At 39.7% G+C, this 17,126-nt stretch overlaps 1 protein-coding gene across 4 annotated transcripts in view; it reads right to left on the reverse strand.

Annotated features, from left to right (window-relative positions):
- Positions 1-17,126, reverse strand: part of scap (SREBF chaperone) — a 29,296-nt gene that overhangs the window by 10,924 nt on the left and 1,246 nt on the right. For 2 of the 4 annotated variants that reach the window (XM_084944085.1, XM_084944084.1), the window contains exons 1-11: positions 14,496-17,123; positions 11,988-12,188; positions 8,706-8,826; positions 8,181-8,338; positions 7,466-7,686; positions 5,589-5,694; positions 4,640-4,812; positions 2,664-2,790; positions 818-930; positions 635-729; positions 378-476 (exon numbers count right to left, since the gene is read on the reverse strand). In XM_084944085.1, the coding sequence (XP_084800211.1) occupies positions 378-476; positions 635-729; positions 818-930; positions 2,664-2,790; positions 4,640-4,812; positions 5,589-5,694; positions 7,466-7,686; positions 8,181-8,338; positions 8,706-8,826; positions 11,988-12,188; positions 14,496-14,671 (1,590 nt within the window). In that variant the 5' untranslated portion in view covers positions 14,672-17,123. Of the gene's footprint in view, positions 1-377; positions 477-634; positions 730-817; positions 931-2,663; positions 2,791-4,639; positions 4,813-5,588; positions 5,695-7,465; positions 7,687-8,180; positions 8,339-8,705; positions 8,827-11,987; positions 12,189-14,495; positions 17,124-17,126 lie in introns of those variants that run through there. The other 2 variants (XM_084944087.1, XM_084944086.1) reach the window with 2 other exon arrangements.

Consider the following 17,126-nt stretch of genomic DNA (forward strand, 5'->3'; position numbering starts at 1 on the left):
TCAGGTTCGAGTCCGACCCGTGGCCCTTTGCCGCATGTCTTCCCCTCTCTCTTTCCCTCTGCTTTCCTGTCGATTTTCACTGTATCTATCCAATAAAGCCAGTTAAAAAGCCAAAAAATATATTTAAAAAAAAACAAAACTTCACGATACATGCTGAAAATATCAAGAGTGATTATGTGTGCTAGTCTCAGTACTGGTTATGGGTTTGTTTTTTTTACTCTTAAATTCACTTCTTGCTTGGTGCACAAAGGCTTACATCACATAAAACTCTTGTTACTTAAATCTAATGTTGAGTCCAGCATATTAACTGTGGGGGGGGAAAAAAAAAAAAAAAAAAAAAAAAAAAAGATTTGAAAGTATGCATATGCGTTTCTCACCTCCATGCGGCGAATGTCTATAGATAGTACAGTGGTGAAGAAAAACATCTGCAGGAAGAAGTCAGACACCAGCCCCACAACAGCAAATAAACAGAATTCCTAAAATAAACAAAAACCAGAAGAGACATTAACCACATAGAAGCATTTCCCACCTGGCTTGATTTAGCATTATGCTTTGCTTATTTAATAACAATAACTTTAACTACAGTTTTCTCCTGGTGCACTTCCTTCAACAGTTCCAGCATTTGTCCTCTTACCTGGATAGCTGGCACAAGAGTGAAATATCCAATGAGGATAATACACAGCTCAGTGGCCATATTCTTCATGATAGACCAGCTCTCATTACTAAGGCCTGAAAAAAACAGAACAACAATCAGGGAAAAATAAAGAAATGCACAATATTTAATAAGCCGTGACTAAACTACATTCTCCAAACTGACCTTGAGCTATGCGCAGTTTGACCTCAAGGTCGACAGGGGTGGAAACCACAGACTTGGTGAGCACCAAGACGTTCTCCAACCCGATTACCACCACCAGATAAGGGAAGATCTCACTGCAGGGAGAAAAAGAAAAGAAAAGAAAATGAAATACCCTCAACTTTGAGTACAGTTATCTTTGGTAATACACACTTTCACCACATTACCACTGTGTGGAATTCTGTTTAAATTACAAACACAAAAGTACTTTAAACTGACTTTAATAATGCAGCAACCAAGGCACTGAGAAAATATATGTGGTTCACTCCTATGTTTTGTTTGTTTTTTTAGTTATAAAAATCAGTCATTTAGGGTTCAATTTCTTTTTTTTTTAATTCTTGGCCCACATAGCTGGGAATTTCCCTGAGATTAGTATGTGTGACAGATTAGTTTGACAGGATAGATAAGCTTTAGATGAGGTAAGTGTATAACTGGGTCACACACACTCAGTAACACTGTACATAATAAAACACACACACACACACACACACCCAACACTATCTGTATCACTATCTCACCAGCTTTGTGTGTGGAGTCGATCATGACTCTGCAGATTTGCATGTTGCAGTCATAGTTTTGGTACGTTGGCCTTGATGTGTGTTTATGCAAGCACATGGCCTGGGCATGCACAGCCCATGGAGGACTTGCATGGATCGTAGTGGCTGGTTAACAGTACCACTGTCACGCCATGAGGTCTGCTTCCTAATAAACAGCTCACGATTGGACAGCCATTAAACGTCAGTATCTGAATACATCTGCCCCATATTTTAGTCCATCCCACTTCCACACAGTGTTCTTCCTTTTTCATACACACTAACACGCTGTTTGCCCACATGAAGTGATCATTAACAGAACTCCATGTACGATCAATACAGAAGAGGAAAGTCAAAAGTCAGGTATGTGCACGTGAGTTGGTAAAAATAAGGATACAACTGACAGCCAGCTAGAGGTGTTAACATTAACAGGATATATTTGAATGTCAATAAGAGCAGGAGAACAATGAAATTACTGCAGACATAATTTCAGTGGTGATTCACAAGTTAAACTCATCCTTCAACCTCTTAAAAATATTAGCTAGTAAGTGTTTTCAGGCTGCCGCAAAGAGTTGACTCTGTTCATTTTGACATAGTGTTTTCAGAGAGTTTCCTGAAAACGCTACATCCAGACGAACAGAATGAATTTTTTAGGACTTCCTTACCTGGATGATTGAGCATGCATGAAGACAGCTTTTAGGCTGGTTTAAACAGCATTCATAATAAAGAAAATGCACTGTAAAAACAGTTCATGCACTTAAAAGTGTAAGAAGCATTCAAGTGCTAATCACTACAGTCTGAAGTTAAAGCTACTGTGGAAGGTAAGTGCAATAGCACTGGAAGTTACTTCAGTTAACTAACATACAGCGATGCCATATGCATTAGTTTCTACGTGCAAATACGAGAAGAAAACAAAAAAATATTTTTTACTTTTTAAAAAAAATGGCACTGACTGGAATAAAACTGATTCCTTGCTTTGACGTTTATGGTGTAATCAAGGGAAACAATGAGTATAAGTCATGAAAGTACAAGTACCAAGTTGCTCTCAGTGATGCAAACAAATACATTTTTGCTGCGTCTTGATTAAACAGTTTTCTTGGCTGCCTGATTTTTGAAACAGTCTCTGCATTCCTTGGCTTAAATTTTAGGCTGAAATCTAATAAGCGTCTGCTGCCAAAATGGCATGTGTGTTACTGTTCCTGGCAGATGAACAAGAGCAGAGACCAGACCCCTTTAGTAATCTTCAGACACTCAAGTATGTAGAAAAAGGTTTTTACCCTCCATTAAGTGTGGGTGTCAGTCCAAACAGTGTACACAGACCCACAGACATGAGCAGAGAGCTGAGCACTGTGACCACAGCAGCCAGAGCAAGGCCCCACTTAGATTTCACCATGTCGATCTTACCTGCAAGGAAGAAAAAGATGATATGTTGAGGACTTCACACTAACCAGCTGTACAACTATTCAAATCCTCAGCCAGACCTTTTCTTAAATCAAATGATGGTGATCATGTGGAGAAGGCGTTTAAGCATTTCCAAAATTACATTTTTAGATGGCAGGTGATGACACTGAACACTAGGCTTGCTGATAAAATATGCAGGAGTCATGAAATGAAACTGTACAGGCATTTCTCAAACTTGCAGGTTTTCTTTGAAATGACGATTCTGAAAATGACTACACTGTAAAATAAGCAGCTGCATATTGTTGTAACAGATGTTTGTTCAATTACAGTTTTCCAAGGCAGCCTCAAGTGTACACTCTGATTTTCCAGACTGGAAGGAGAGGCCTTTCTCAGAAGGGAACAGATAGCAAAACAATGGTGAGACAAATAACTGAACTTTCTGACCCCGATGTATCAAAAATAAGAATGAAACTTAAACAGACTCAACATAAGAAAGAAAGCTCAGTTTTATTATTGGAGCAAAGAAACATCGTGGACCCTTCTGACCTCTCAGCTTTCCTCGAACCTCAGGAGAACAGAAATAAAGACTGTGTGCTTCATCTTTCTCACACATTCTTTCCACTGTCTAATGCTGCACAGACCCTGTTTCAGATCACACTTCCTAAAAAAAATTCCCTTCTTTTTACTGTTTAATGTGAATTAAAGCAGAACTCTGCAGTGGCTGCAAAGTTCTGCTGAATGCTTTTTTCCTTTATTTACATATTTTAATGTTTAAAAAGATATACAATTTTTCCTTAAACTATACTTTGCGCAGCACCACTTTTCACTGTCTGAGACACTAGCAGCCCAGTCTGCTCTGACGTGTAATCAAAGTTTCTTCACTTTTCAGTTGGCATAAAAGTCAGGCAATGTTGGTTACACATGTAACACTGAAAGTCAAAGAGCTGTTGATGCTAAAAATCTGAATCATAAAAAAGCGACATGCTAAATTTTTCTCTGGTGGTCAAAATTACAGCACAGCCATTTCTTCAACATCTCTGAATGGTTACATTTTCAGAGGATATCAGCATTTTAGTAGCAAAGAGAAAAATTGTGTTTGCATTGATTGTAATGGGTTGTGTGTGTGTGTGATTTCTTGCTTGTTTCACTGTTTAACAACAAATATTGTGTTACTGAGAATTTAAAACAGCATGAACGTGCAAAGAGCAGGAAAGATGTGCTAACAACAAACATCAAGGTATTTCTCTGAAGCTTTGGAGATACTGACATCAAAATAAAACCTTACACTTGTGTTTACCTCATGTCTTCTTCGATCACAAGGTGTTCCGGTATTATAGAATATTATGGCTCTCTTTTGGGTTCATTAAGAAACATTAGTCTCATTGAATAATTATCTAAATTATTATACTGCAATTACAAGTGCATATCAGGAGCCCATTGTGAGTAATTTAACCACCTTGCAGGTGAAAATTCATTTGAGTACTTGGACGGCGTGTGTGTGTGTGTGTGTGTGTGTGTGTGTGTGTGTGTGTGTGTGTGTGTGTGTGTGTGTGTGTGTGTTTGTTCCCTGAGCTAATGTTTGTGCTGGCAAGCTGCCGATGGTTTGGTGGGTGCATTCTTACAGCGGTGTGCAATGTTCCCATGTGAGGATTATCCCTGCAGCAGACAGGGACAACCTTGGCACCCAAACACTTGTGCGCACAAAAGGGCACAGCACGTTTTGCCCTCATTCTCTGGCACTTTTCTGTTTTAACTGTGGTGAGGTGTGCAAACAAGTGGTAGTGGTGGGGGGAGTCGAGATGCTTGAACACTGCACCGAGTACAAAGCAGATTTAAAGGGAGTTGGACTAACGTGTAGAGAAGTAGATGTAGGCAAAAAGAATGATGTATGTGGTGACGAGGGGGATGAGTTCAGCAATGCCGATCTCCTCCTTGAAGTGGACGTGAACCATGTGGTCATCTCTGAGGGTGCAGTTGGCGGATGGGTGAAGCTGCTTCAGGCGGGCCCGTAGGCTGCCTAGGAACCTGGACACACACACACACACACACACAAATAACAATTAATCATCGTCACATGGAGTAACAAACTTCAGCACTCCATTTTTAATTTTGAGAAAAAGACACTTGGCCTCGAGGGACAGATGCCATTAATCCAAGGAGAAGACAGTTCTGACTATTTATGCCGTTCTATTGAAAAAGTGAAATACAATAAAATGCAAAACCTAAGTCACAGACTCCTACTCTGTTCAGGCTCCAGAGTTAGTTTGTAGATCTCAGTTTCAGTTAGTTTCCAGAGATGGTTTGTTCTTTTAGTTTAGTTTTTAATGTATAGAAACATAGTTTGACCGTGGGCAAGCCCAGAACAGACAGACAATACAACAGAAAACACTTTCCAAAAGACACTTGACTCAAAGTCATGGAAACATCCCAGTCTCACCCTCCTCAAGCTTCTTCTCTGAAAATTTTAGTAAACTACAAAAGATTGAAATTTCTTTAAGGACAATCTTTTTTCAATTTAGTTCCATTAGTAAAATATATATTTCTTAAGTGTAGTTTGTAATTATTTTTTTATTTCTGTTTACCGATTTTAACTCTATTAGTTTAAAGTTGAAGGAAGTGTGTATTTTGTGTCTTGAGCTTTTTCTAAAGCAGCATTACTGTCCAAGAGTCACCGAGTTAGAGTTGACAAAAATATGAAACGAGAAAAAAAAAAAACCCTCAATTTTCCAGTGACATCCCTTAAAACTAAATTTAAATAGGACTGCCTTTTAGTTTTCTGTTCTATTGCCTTTGTAACTCACCTTGCATCATAACTGGATAGAACTACAGTGATTGTGTAGGTCACCACCCTTTTCCTGTTGTAGTGACTGACCCCCGAGTACTTCACAGGAACCCCGAACAGCAAGTCTAAAACACACACACAGTAAACATCTTCATGTAAATAGACTCTTCATATTCTAGTAACAGACCACATTTTTACAGATCACTTTAGGTTGACCACTGGTTATTCATTAGTCACCAGCCAAACATTCTCAAAGCCCTTAGGTCTGTGTCAGAACTGATACAGTTACCACTTCTTTATAAGAATAAAAAGAAAAGAGATGTTTTAGAGCAGTTTTGGGCTTAGAAAGCTTTGTGGGAATCTGCTGTTGTCACCAAGTTCTTTTGATCTTAGTCACAACACAAGGAAACATCTTAGTGATCAGGAGCACACGTAAAAGCAGAAAAAAAATACCTCACTGTTTAAAAAAAACAAAACAAAAAAAACAAAAACAAACCCAAAATCCTAAGTGACAACATCCTGGTTTGAATAATGAAGTTGAAATAATGGCAACTTGAAGCTCACTCAAAAAGCAAATCAATCCATCAGCTCTGGTCTCAGACATGAGGGTGAAGTTATAAAGGAGTAAATAAGTTCAGGAACCAAAATGGCAACTGCTATAAAACTAAAAACTAAGCCATTAGAATGCAAGCCTGGATCACAATCACTAAACTCAGATCCATCCATACGTTCACAAAATGACCTCAAAATACATTCATCCTCACTGACTGCCATCTCTCATAGTTATATATTTTACACTGGGTACCTGGTGGAGTTTGGGGCTCCCCTGCCCTGCAAGAGCAGCTGAAATATAATCCCCAACGTAACCAGGCTGGCAAGCCTCGAGTCAGCTCAGTGTGAACAAGCACATCAGTCTAACTTTATCTGACAGCCAAGCTGTCCCTGACTATATCTTTAATATCTCTTGAACTGGCAGATGTGGCAAAAATGCTGAAGGGGAAACTTGGTTCACTATGTCAGTGGGTAGCATTTTAAAAGAATTCAATAAGTTCCCAAGGAATGAAACTGCTTGTTCTCTGTCAATACGAAAGCCTCTTAGTTGGCTGATACAACTAATCCCCTGCTCACTACTACCGACAATTACTCATGCTGAATGATGGCAGACTACTTTCAACAAGGCAGTCAGAGTATAACACATTCTTTTCCCCTGCACTTTAACTGACTATACAATAGACACGAGGTATTCAATATGGTGATCAACAATGGCAGTTTCTGACAGACTCGATTTAAAAAAAAATGCCTGTAGTTCAGAATGAATTAGTCATCTCATGGATCATTGCATGGCAAAAAGCAATAAGAACACAGGCCGGACTGGAGCTTTCAGATTTTGTCAAAATAAAAAATGCTCCCACACCTACTGACAGGCGTGAGAACATTTCGGACGCAATGACACAATGTCCTATTGTATTACGATTTGTTAATTACTTAATACATCGATTTTTACAAGGACCAGTTAAGGAAGCACTGAAGCTCTAATCTTGGGCACGCTTCAGGATGACACCACATGCTCTGTGGACGGTGACAGAGACTTGGTCTGAACACGTTGTTCACTTAACCACTCCTTGGCAGGGTATGCAGTGATCACACAAGTCACACAGTTGGTTACAGTAACAATTATTAGAATGTGAGTAGAACCTCAAAAAGAGAAATGTCCAAGGGCTTTTTCTGAGTAGAATATGGTAGCAGACCAAACTGAGTTATATTTATGTACTCGCCTGTTGATCAAAGGTCTGTCAAGGGAATGGTTTGTTAGCAATACTGTACACAGAAACTACTGCACACACACCCACACACGAGGGGAGGCCACTATTAAATCAGAGCTTTCCCAATTACTACCTCGCAATGTCGCTGAGGTGTGCAAGCCTTTCGGTTCATGTTTCTGGATGGTCTTGAGGGGGTCGGGGTCCGAGTCAAACAGCTCCCGTTGGTTCTGCCAGTAGTTGCCAGGAGAAACAAGAAGGCAGCCATGCTCTGGCAGCACCGACTGCATCCGCCGTAACCCTGGAAACAGGTCTGTCACCTGGAGACACAAAGACTCCAGACTGCGAATGCCGGAGCTGACAAGACAAGAACGAGACAGCGGTAAAGACAAGAGAAGAGGAGGTGTGACAGAAGACGAGGAAATCAATGCAGTACAGCTCACGGATACCGAATGCTCCTGGAATAAATGAGATTTAAATAAACTAATAAACTACTGAATAGCAATAAATCGTTAATGTAAAAATAGTTAAAGAAGTATTTAATTGAAACCAGAAGCACAAAAGCAAAGCAAACCGTTCTGGGAACTATCATTGATACAGTAGATTAGTCAAACAGAACAAACCATAAACTTTGTAGTTTACAACAGATCAATAACTCAAGGTCATTGATGTTTATCTTCCCCCCCTCGGACTAAATTCAAAGAAGCTTTTGGTTCACAGCTTTCCTTCCACAGCCCTCTGCTCTAGTCCTTCCTTATACTTAGACTACACTTCATAATGTAGTATTTTTTCATTGTGTTACTGCAAATATGTCTTTTACCACCGTCACATATCAGTGTACCCAAGCTTACCTGTCGGAGTGAACATGGTTGCGGATCTCTTCCAGCAGATTGAAGACTCGACCAAGAGGCGACCGAAAGACATCCACCGGCACCAGGCTGTTGTCCCATGGAGACACTGCTGCCTTCACCAACACCTGCTGGATGTAGGCGACCGGAGGACCCCGGTACTAGGGCAAACATGTAGGCAACTTATTAAGAAACAGATTGTGATTAAGTACAATGAACCAGCTACTACTGCTGACTGATTTTAATATTAGTATTTAATATTAACTAAAAACGTATTCTTTGTTTCTTATTCCCCTTGTTACAGCAAATTAAAACTAGTGTTGACAAATCGTGTGAGCCACTGTTTTACTATTTATGAGCCTCCAGCTTTGCCTAGCCATCATTTTTGAATATTCAAGCTTAAGATTAAAATGTATTTCAGGTTTGAATGTCATAGCTTAAACACACCCTAAGGAAATATAACAAAGGCGATAGTCAGAAACAGTACAGAAATACAGAATCTTATGGATTTCACGTTTTTTCTCCTACCCAGTCAGGGCGCTCTCCAAAGTCACCCTGAGGCTCATGGAAAGGAACGCTGTAGTCTCGCAGCCCTGTGGTGAACTCCACAGGACCCGTCCCAGGCAGGGGGAGCCTCAATAACGGATAGCTAGCAGGAAGAGAATGGGGGGGGGGGGGGGGGGGGGGGGGGGGGGGGTTCACATGACAAACAATAGGAGCAAAGGAATTTAGTTCAACTTATATTTATGCATCTACATCCTTTTGTTCATTCATTAATAAATGGAAAAGACATTCTCACTGTAACGCAAACCCACATGCATGCTTTCAAAGAAATCAGCAGACAGCTATACACTACGGACCAATGAAGCCGCCACGATAACGGTGAGCGCTTCCCTGTGATGCATGTTGCAACACTTCTGAGTAGATGAAACCAGCACCTCTGGCTTTTCCTGCCAGATTAAGTTTCATGCACAACCCAGAGAGACCCGCTCCCTAGTTCTCCTGGAAATGGGCAGGTCTTCAAGAAAACAAACTTCATCTGAGAACCAAACCACTCCCTTCTTTCCTTCCTTCTCTGCATGTGTCTATATGTAGAGGAAGTACGTTCAGTTTGAAATGATAGTGTTGAGCAACCCTGAAAAATACCTGAAAGACTGAGTTGGTGGTGACAACAGAGGTGGATGGAATAAAGCTTTTAAAAGACTCTCTGAAGTGTTTTGGATGTATGCCCACTTTCTTGGTACTTACTTAAAATGGAAAAAAGTCATCACAAAATTATCAAAGGAAGTCAATTCCTTCTAAAAAAAAAACAGACTACATTTTTAATAAAAGTAATCAAATGTGCCTTCATCAGCTTTATAATAGGGATTTTAGCTGAGACAGCACCTCAAACTTCCCACTCAGGCTACAACTAACAACTAATTTTATTCTCAATTAACGCAATGCTGACTTTCTGAATTCGCTGATTTTGTCAAAAACAAGAAAAACACTGATACACCTCTATTTGTTTGCATAACCTTAATCTAAGGTCATGTTGCAGCTGATAAATAGTCCAAAAGCCAAAATAGTTTTAATGTCAAGTGCAAAGAAATGCATCATATTCTCACATGAGAGAATGTAAAAGAAATTAAATATTTATATTAAAAATAAATCATGATTTAATTATCAAAAGCAGCTGCTGACAAATTGTTCACTTTTAATTAAACTAAGCTGTAGCTGTGCTGCCCACATGGCTGTTGTCAAGGCCGCTGAGGATAAAACAAAGTAAGAATTCATCTAATAAAAATGGGCTCTCTCCTAATGAGGTCAAGCCTGGAGAAAATTAAGTGCTCCCCAAACATCACCATCACACACTTTTTTTTCTTTTTTTCTATACAAATGACACAATACAGCCTTCAGCAGTTGAGCTGTACCCCAGTTTGGCAGTATAAATAAAGTTATGTTTTAATTTTTGATGATGTACATCTTTAGCTGGAAAAGGAAAAGTGGTCTGACAGAGGTTCAGAAATCTCAGCAGCTGGTGAAGGATCAATTGGGTCACTGGTACCTTTGTATCCAGACAGCTCATATGAACATATTGTACTCTAATACAAATATCAATTCTTGTCTTTTCGATGGAAACCTCTGCCTGCTTTTCGCTGTGCCTCACCTCCCTCATGCCTCCTCCACTCTCCTAGGTCACTGTACCTCCACAAAGGCCTCTTTTGTGCCGAGCCAGCCCCCCTCCTGACAAGCAGATGGAGGGACAGGCATCCCATTCTCACAGGGCCACTTTCTCACAGCCCTCTGCTCTAGCCCTGCCTTAACATCCCCGTCGTCCAGCTCTTTTCTTTCATTTTACCCCGGGTGGTAGTTAGTTGCCCATTTGGTCAGCACCCCTGCTGTAAGTTGCAGCAAGGACAGCACGCTGCAGGTGCATGTGTGCGTTTCTGATTGTTTTACAATGCCTTTACTTACAAAGCCTGTCAAACTCTGACCCATGTCCTCTCTTTTGACCAGTGATTTAGCAAGAGGAGATATGTGCGTGAGTTCAGTGAATGTTTGTGTCATCGTGTCAGCAGGAGGCTGTTGTGTGTGTACAGATGGCCAGTTAAACTGAGCTGAACTGGCCAACTGAGTTTTCCCCTCTGAAGTCACTTTCTCCATCTGTCTGTTTCTGTAAAGTGGATGACAAGATTTCCTCTCATCTTTTAACAGAATTGGTACTAAAAGGAGGTCATCATGTCCACAGGTTCTTGCAAAACAGTCTGCTGTACTGTTTAGTAGATTTTGACTGGACTAGGGCTGCCACAAACGATTATTTTGATAGTCGACTAGTCACCGATTATTTTTGCGATTAGTCAACTAATCAGATCGCGCATCCATTGGACGTAAAACGTACAGCTTATTGCACCAGCATGCATCTGCTCTTATATAACTATCATTAGCTTACAGCTTTAAGTGTTTAAGGTATGTGCTAACTAAAAATAAAGATGCAGATTGCAGATTGTTTCAGTGGAGTTTAATAAACTCAGCCGTCTGCTCCTTGCTATCTAAAATATAACAGGACACCGGAGTATATTCTCGAGCATCTCACACTTCTGATAATCAGTTGTCTGCTTGATGTTTATTCAGCTGTGTAAAAACTAACTTTAATCTCAGCCAAACTGATTTACTCAGGAACAAATAAAATACCAAAAAAAAAGCCAAAGAATCATATTTTAAGTTATCTAAGTGACTTTTATATCATGTTTAACCTGAGTAGCGAAAGACGGCGGTGGGTTTGAAAACGATTTGCCGGGAGTCCGGTGTTCTCACCAGCTCTAGTGAGCCTTGCCCCGTTCAGTCCGTTATTACACTCTTAAATCCTACTACTTATTCCTGCATCTTTCGGGATCTTACAAAGCTTCAAACGATGCGTCAACTATTAAATTAGTCGTCGACGTAATCGTGACTAGTCAACTAATCGTGGCAGCCCTGGACAATGTTTCAAAAGCAGTTTTCTGAACCCTGCATAGGTGGTCAACTAGCTGGTCACAGTACAACTGTTCAACACAACCACACTCTCTGGGAAGGTAAAAAGTGAATCTGAGGAGGGGGAAGGTGTATCTTAATAAGGAATAAGAGGGAGCATAATCAGACAGTTTCACCATTAACGTACTTGGTTGTATACAAGAACAAGAACAGGAGTAGATGCGCCACAATGAACTCATCAGTATAACACATAGGTGTAAATGCCAGCTTGTCAGTTTTTCAAAGTTAAAAAGAAATCCATATTACTGAAACTGTTCCCTGTATGCTCAAATTACTTATATTACACTCAATACCTACCAGCAGGTGAGGATGCTGGCCGAGGTGAAGAGGATGATGGGTACTGGATAGGAGGCACACAGCAGCCCGTGGCGGTAGAAGGCCGCTGAAATCTTCTCTCTCAGCTGCTCACGCAGCGTCATCTTGGTGGGCTTGGTCAACTCCCGGCCATTGGGAAGAACTGGGCGGCCGAGGACAGTTCGCCGCGGGGCATCCAGGGACCTACGAGTGCAAGCGAGTCAATAGATTCACCGAATGAATATTTAATTTCACACATTTTAAAGCCAAAACTCATGGGATAATTTTGACTATAAAATTATTCATTTTAAAACTTTTAATCCAGAGGGGAATCTGGTATAATAATTAAGTCATTTAATGATTTTCTAGGGGGAAAAAATGTCTTATATACTCCTATGAGATCTGAGAGTTCAGAGAAAGGGGAAGGGACGAGGGGAAGACTTTATATTTAAGACTAAACTTGTTATGGAGATTCATCAGACATAGTGAAACTGAGTGAAATCCTGTTTTATAACTGATAAATAATTATTTGCATACATAAGACATATTTCCCTTTCAGACATATAACATGTGATATCCCAAATTACAATACTTTTTTTTTTTACTTCAATATTTTAATCTAAGAAAAGCATAAATTCCTTCCAGAGAAAATAGATTGTACTTTTTAAATACTGAAATTGCTGACACTGCATCCAATCAGTCTAAATAATGCAATCTTATAAAGATGTATTACAAAAGCAACAGTTTTCATATTTTTAAATAACTGGCACAGTTATCTCTGTTTAGACGTAAGCACATGTGGAACAAAATAGCAGCACAGAGGCAAGTTTTATAAATATTGTCATCCCTATCTTATCAGGCCAAATCGTGTAGTGCATCTCCACAGACTAACACACAGAAACAGAGGTCAGCTCTATTACTGAGAAACTCTGTCCTGGAAAACTAATTTGTTACACACATCTTGTGGTGCCATTCTTACTGCTAACTAAAGGAACAGTGTTTTTTTTTTTTCGTTCAAACCAGCTCATACTGTGGTCACATGCTGCATAGCACTTAAACACACAACTCATTCAGTAGCCCAAAAGGTGTGGACACATTCCCCACGGTGGAAAATATCCAACTGTGGTACAGCAGTGAAACATACATGCTTTACTGGTCACACCTGGGGAAAATTACAACCTCCACGTTCCCTGAAACAACTGTTTCTCAGAAATTTCCTGTAAAGTTACATTTAGATAATAATGCACAGGAGGATATGATGGTGAAAATGGAAGAGGGTAATGTTGAACTATTTAAAGAAAAAAAAAATAATAATAATAATAACAAAAACAACACAGGTACTGAAAAGCTATTTGTAGAAGACGAATTCATTAAGTCATTAATCATTAGTCACCACCTAAATATCTTTCGACCTTTGGACAGAGAAAGCAATTGAAACACATATCTGACTGCTGAACTTCTTAGCAGTCTTCCAATATGAATCATCCTTTGAGCCAGTCCTAATATTTCCATAGCTATAAACAGAACAAAATGCTTTTCATACAACAGGATGCCCCGAAACTCTGAATACAACAGTCCTGTATACTCATTATTGATGCTAATGAATTCTAGTAGCTGAACTTTTAGGTAAGTTTGATGATCCCAATTTATCCAGCCATGGTACAGCACACATACTATGTGCCATATGGTATAAAGGAAACAGCTAAAGGAAACCAGCAAACTTGTTTAGCTATTTCCATCGATTGAAATTTAAAAGTTAGATGGTTGTGTAGACCAGATTCTTTCATCCATATTATAGGAACTGAAGAATTGTTCTCTGGCATAGGTGCACATTTTATACACATTATATGAGTATCGACAGAGATATGTACAAGTACACAAAAAAAATTCTAACTGACACCATGCACTGATAATTTGTCAATCAACCAACCAACAGGTTAACATACTCTTAACTCTGATTGGCATCATAATCTCTGGTTTCCATTCTATACAATAATAATCACAATCATGACAACGTCCGGAAATTGACCATCGTTCAAATAAAGAAATGTTAATGTTAGGATGATAAACTTCGCCTTGGAATGAAGCAAACTGCCAAACTAACTACTTGAGTTTGATGTGACTTATCTGAATTCAACATTTGATTTCTCCAGCCTGACCCCCCTAACATGACTCTGTGCTTGAACACTGATGTCAACTCAGGTGGAAAAACTGATCTCTTTGACGTAAAGGTGGTTCACTTAACAACAAACGCAATCACCAAATTGGCCTCCAATCTCAGTTCTCGTTTCCATGTTTACTCAGTAGGCACGTTCAGAGCTGCCTATCAGTGTAAACACTGCTCTATTAAAATATTTAACTGGGTTTCCTGGCACACATACAGCAGCTGGATTTGTTCAGTATCTTAATCCACCCGCTCTCACCTCAGCTTCTAAAATCCTGTCAATAAGCAGCATGAAACTGTTAACCAAACAGTGTTGTTAGATAAGTTAGGCTGTTCTAAGAGCATACCTGCCAATGGGAGACCAGTTTATCTCTCTGGCTTGCACCCGCTGAAGTCCCCTGAAAGCAGAAACGGTGGGTTTTTTTAGCTTTACGCGCGCTTTGTGGTTAACACAGTGCTCCCTCCTCGACTCAGACAGACTGTGTAATTGCTCCGCTTGTCCCCCCGAGAACAGCGGAAACATTCCCCGGGAGGAATTTGCCTCAGGAGTCTCTTGATCTGCTGTTATAAATACTCCATACAGTAAACACAGCAATGTCCTAGTAACCTTGCACAATAGGTGCAGCAAACGTTAAAGGCAGATTTTGAAGTAATGACTTTCTGCTCTCAACCTGGTCCTGGTTCCAGGGGCCGTCTTGCCAGGGAAAATTTTCAATGAATGCCTCCATCTCTCAGTTGTTTGTCCAGCAGGGTAAGTGGGTGTAGCTGTAAGGCCCGATTTGGCAAAGGGTCAGCACCATCTCCGTCAGTGAACTAATCCCGGATTGAGCTGATCGGAAACTCAGCGAGCAGGGCTCAGGACCTGTAGCCATCCCCCATCATCTCCCTCCTCCTCTGGCCAAAGCCGGCCAGCGTACTATTATGCCAGTTACAACAAGCCAAGACATTCACTATCTCAAAAGCATGGTGTATTTGAGAGAGGCTTGACAAGTAAAACTTAACAACTAGGGCAGATATATTAACACCAGTCACAGGTCAAGTGCTGGTAAGGAGTAGCCTTTCACTTATCTTCAGCCATTTTTGGCAAGTGACCAGCAATTATTCAGAAATCCTATTCTGTATCACAAGATAGTGTTTGTTAGGGAACACCATCGTCTATGGCTGTAGTACATTAAAAACAATATATATTATATAACACAAATAATATTTCCTGACTAAGTCAGGGAAAAAGTCTCAGCTGAATGAATAACCATGTGCATTTGTGAGTATGTGCTAAACAAATAATCTAACAAAGAACAGCTTGTATGCATCTTACATGAAAACCCAGCACATTTACTCACAAAACACAGCATTTCACATTGCAAGTGCAAATTCAGTTAAGGAGATCATTGTGGACCTCTTTAGTGTACCTTTCAGATTAAGACTAAGGTAAGACACTGTCAAAAAGCACAAAGCTAAAAGACTGCTGCTATGAGAAAAATGGTGCATGGAGTTTATAGATGCAAATTACCAATAAAATTTAGAAAAGCAAAGCTTACCTCTTTTCAACACATGCCATGAATGTATATTCCTTAAACAATATTTCCTCATAAACTGCTGCAAATCCAAGCACCATACCAATACCCACAAACATTCCAGCAAGCATTAAGCTGTGTCCGTTCTTTGTGGCGTAATTGCATCAAAATTCAGTGACATAGTTGTGTAATTCTGAGGCATGCACCTCTGATAACTGAGGACCATTAGTCCTGCTATAATTGCAGAGAGCAGCTCAATATGGATGAGCCACCTTTTACAACCAGCGCTGATGAGAAAAGAGGGTAATGTCCTGTCAATGAGTAACCACATTTGAATAACAGATGGTGTGCAATAGGCGGTCTACTTCCTTACAAACACCTCTCTCAAAATACAGTTTTTAAAAATGAAATATATCTTGGTTAATTGATGGACATGTACTGAATTACTTGCTAAAGTCTTCTTTACGCTCTAAGGTATATTAAAGCAACCAGGATTGTGAAATAGCCATCACAAGACAATGAACAACTGCAAGAAGGATGATGCAACCCTGTTACAAAATCACCTGCTGGTAATCACAGTAATTATCAAACCAAGAATCAGAAACCGGCAGGGATTAATGAATAAAATCAGAAAGTGCAGTTTAAATATGTACACGTCTAAATTTCATTTATAAAAACTAACATTAGAAAGTGCCTACCAACAAATGTCAAATTGAGCGAGAAGACACCACTCACCGAGCTGAAGCAGATGATAAATTATGTTTACATGCAATTAAAAACCTCAAAGGGAACAGTTAAATCTCACCGTTTGCCCTGACGGGTTTATATTCCATATGAGAGCATCTAGCTTTATTATTAAAATGACATGTGCAAAAAAGGCTAGCTGATAATATCCACCGCTACCTCATCATGGTTCATTAAATAACACTTAAAAGGCCTTAAACATAAGAGTAGAAAACAAGTGCTGAACAAACAGCTATAATGATGATAGATCAATGTATTTTAATTATTATGTAAAAACTTACGATGTCATGAAGCTCAGGCTAACCCTGCTAGCAAACAATTAGCTTTGCTAGCTGTAAATAAACCCGGGTCCCAATATGGACCCACGCTTTAAGCTTAAAAAAAGAAAGAAAAATTGTGACAGTTAACAGTTAACAATTAACACAGCTGTCGCTTATAAAGTACCACAGATTGATTCCAACAACGGTGCATAATAGAGTAAAACTACAGGTAGCATGCTTGGTGTTAGCATGTCGTTAGAGTGCGCTCTGAGATGCTCCGGGTTCATATGTAAAGGTACCACACTTAAGTTATGAGCTTATTCGAGCCCGAAGACGGCAGCTTTAATGCTACATTCATAGCAACATTAAGTAACCAACATAATAAATAATTCAACAGTTCCGGTACTTTACACTTACACGAAGCTAAGTTTCACAGCTAATGCTAGCAGTGCGCAGCTCA

This window comes from Perissodus microlepis, chromosome 11, assembly GCF_051167445.1.
Source record: "Perissodus microlepis isolate ML-2025 ecotype Zambia chromosome 11, ASM5116744v1, whole genome shotgun sequence".
NCBI classification, from domain to species: Eukaryota; Metazoa; Chordata; class Actinopteri; order Cichliformes; family Cichlidae; genus Perissodus; species Perissodus microlepis.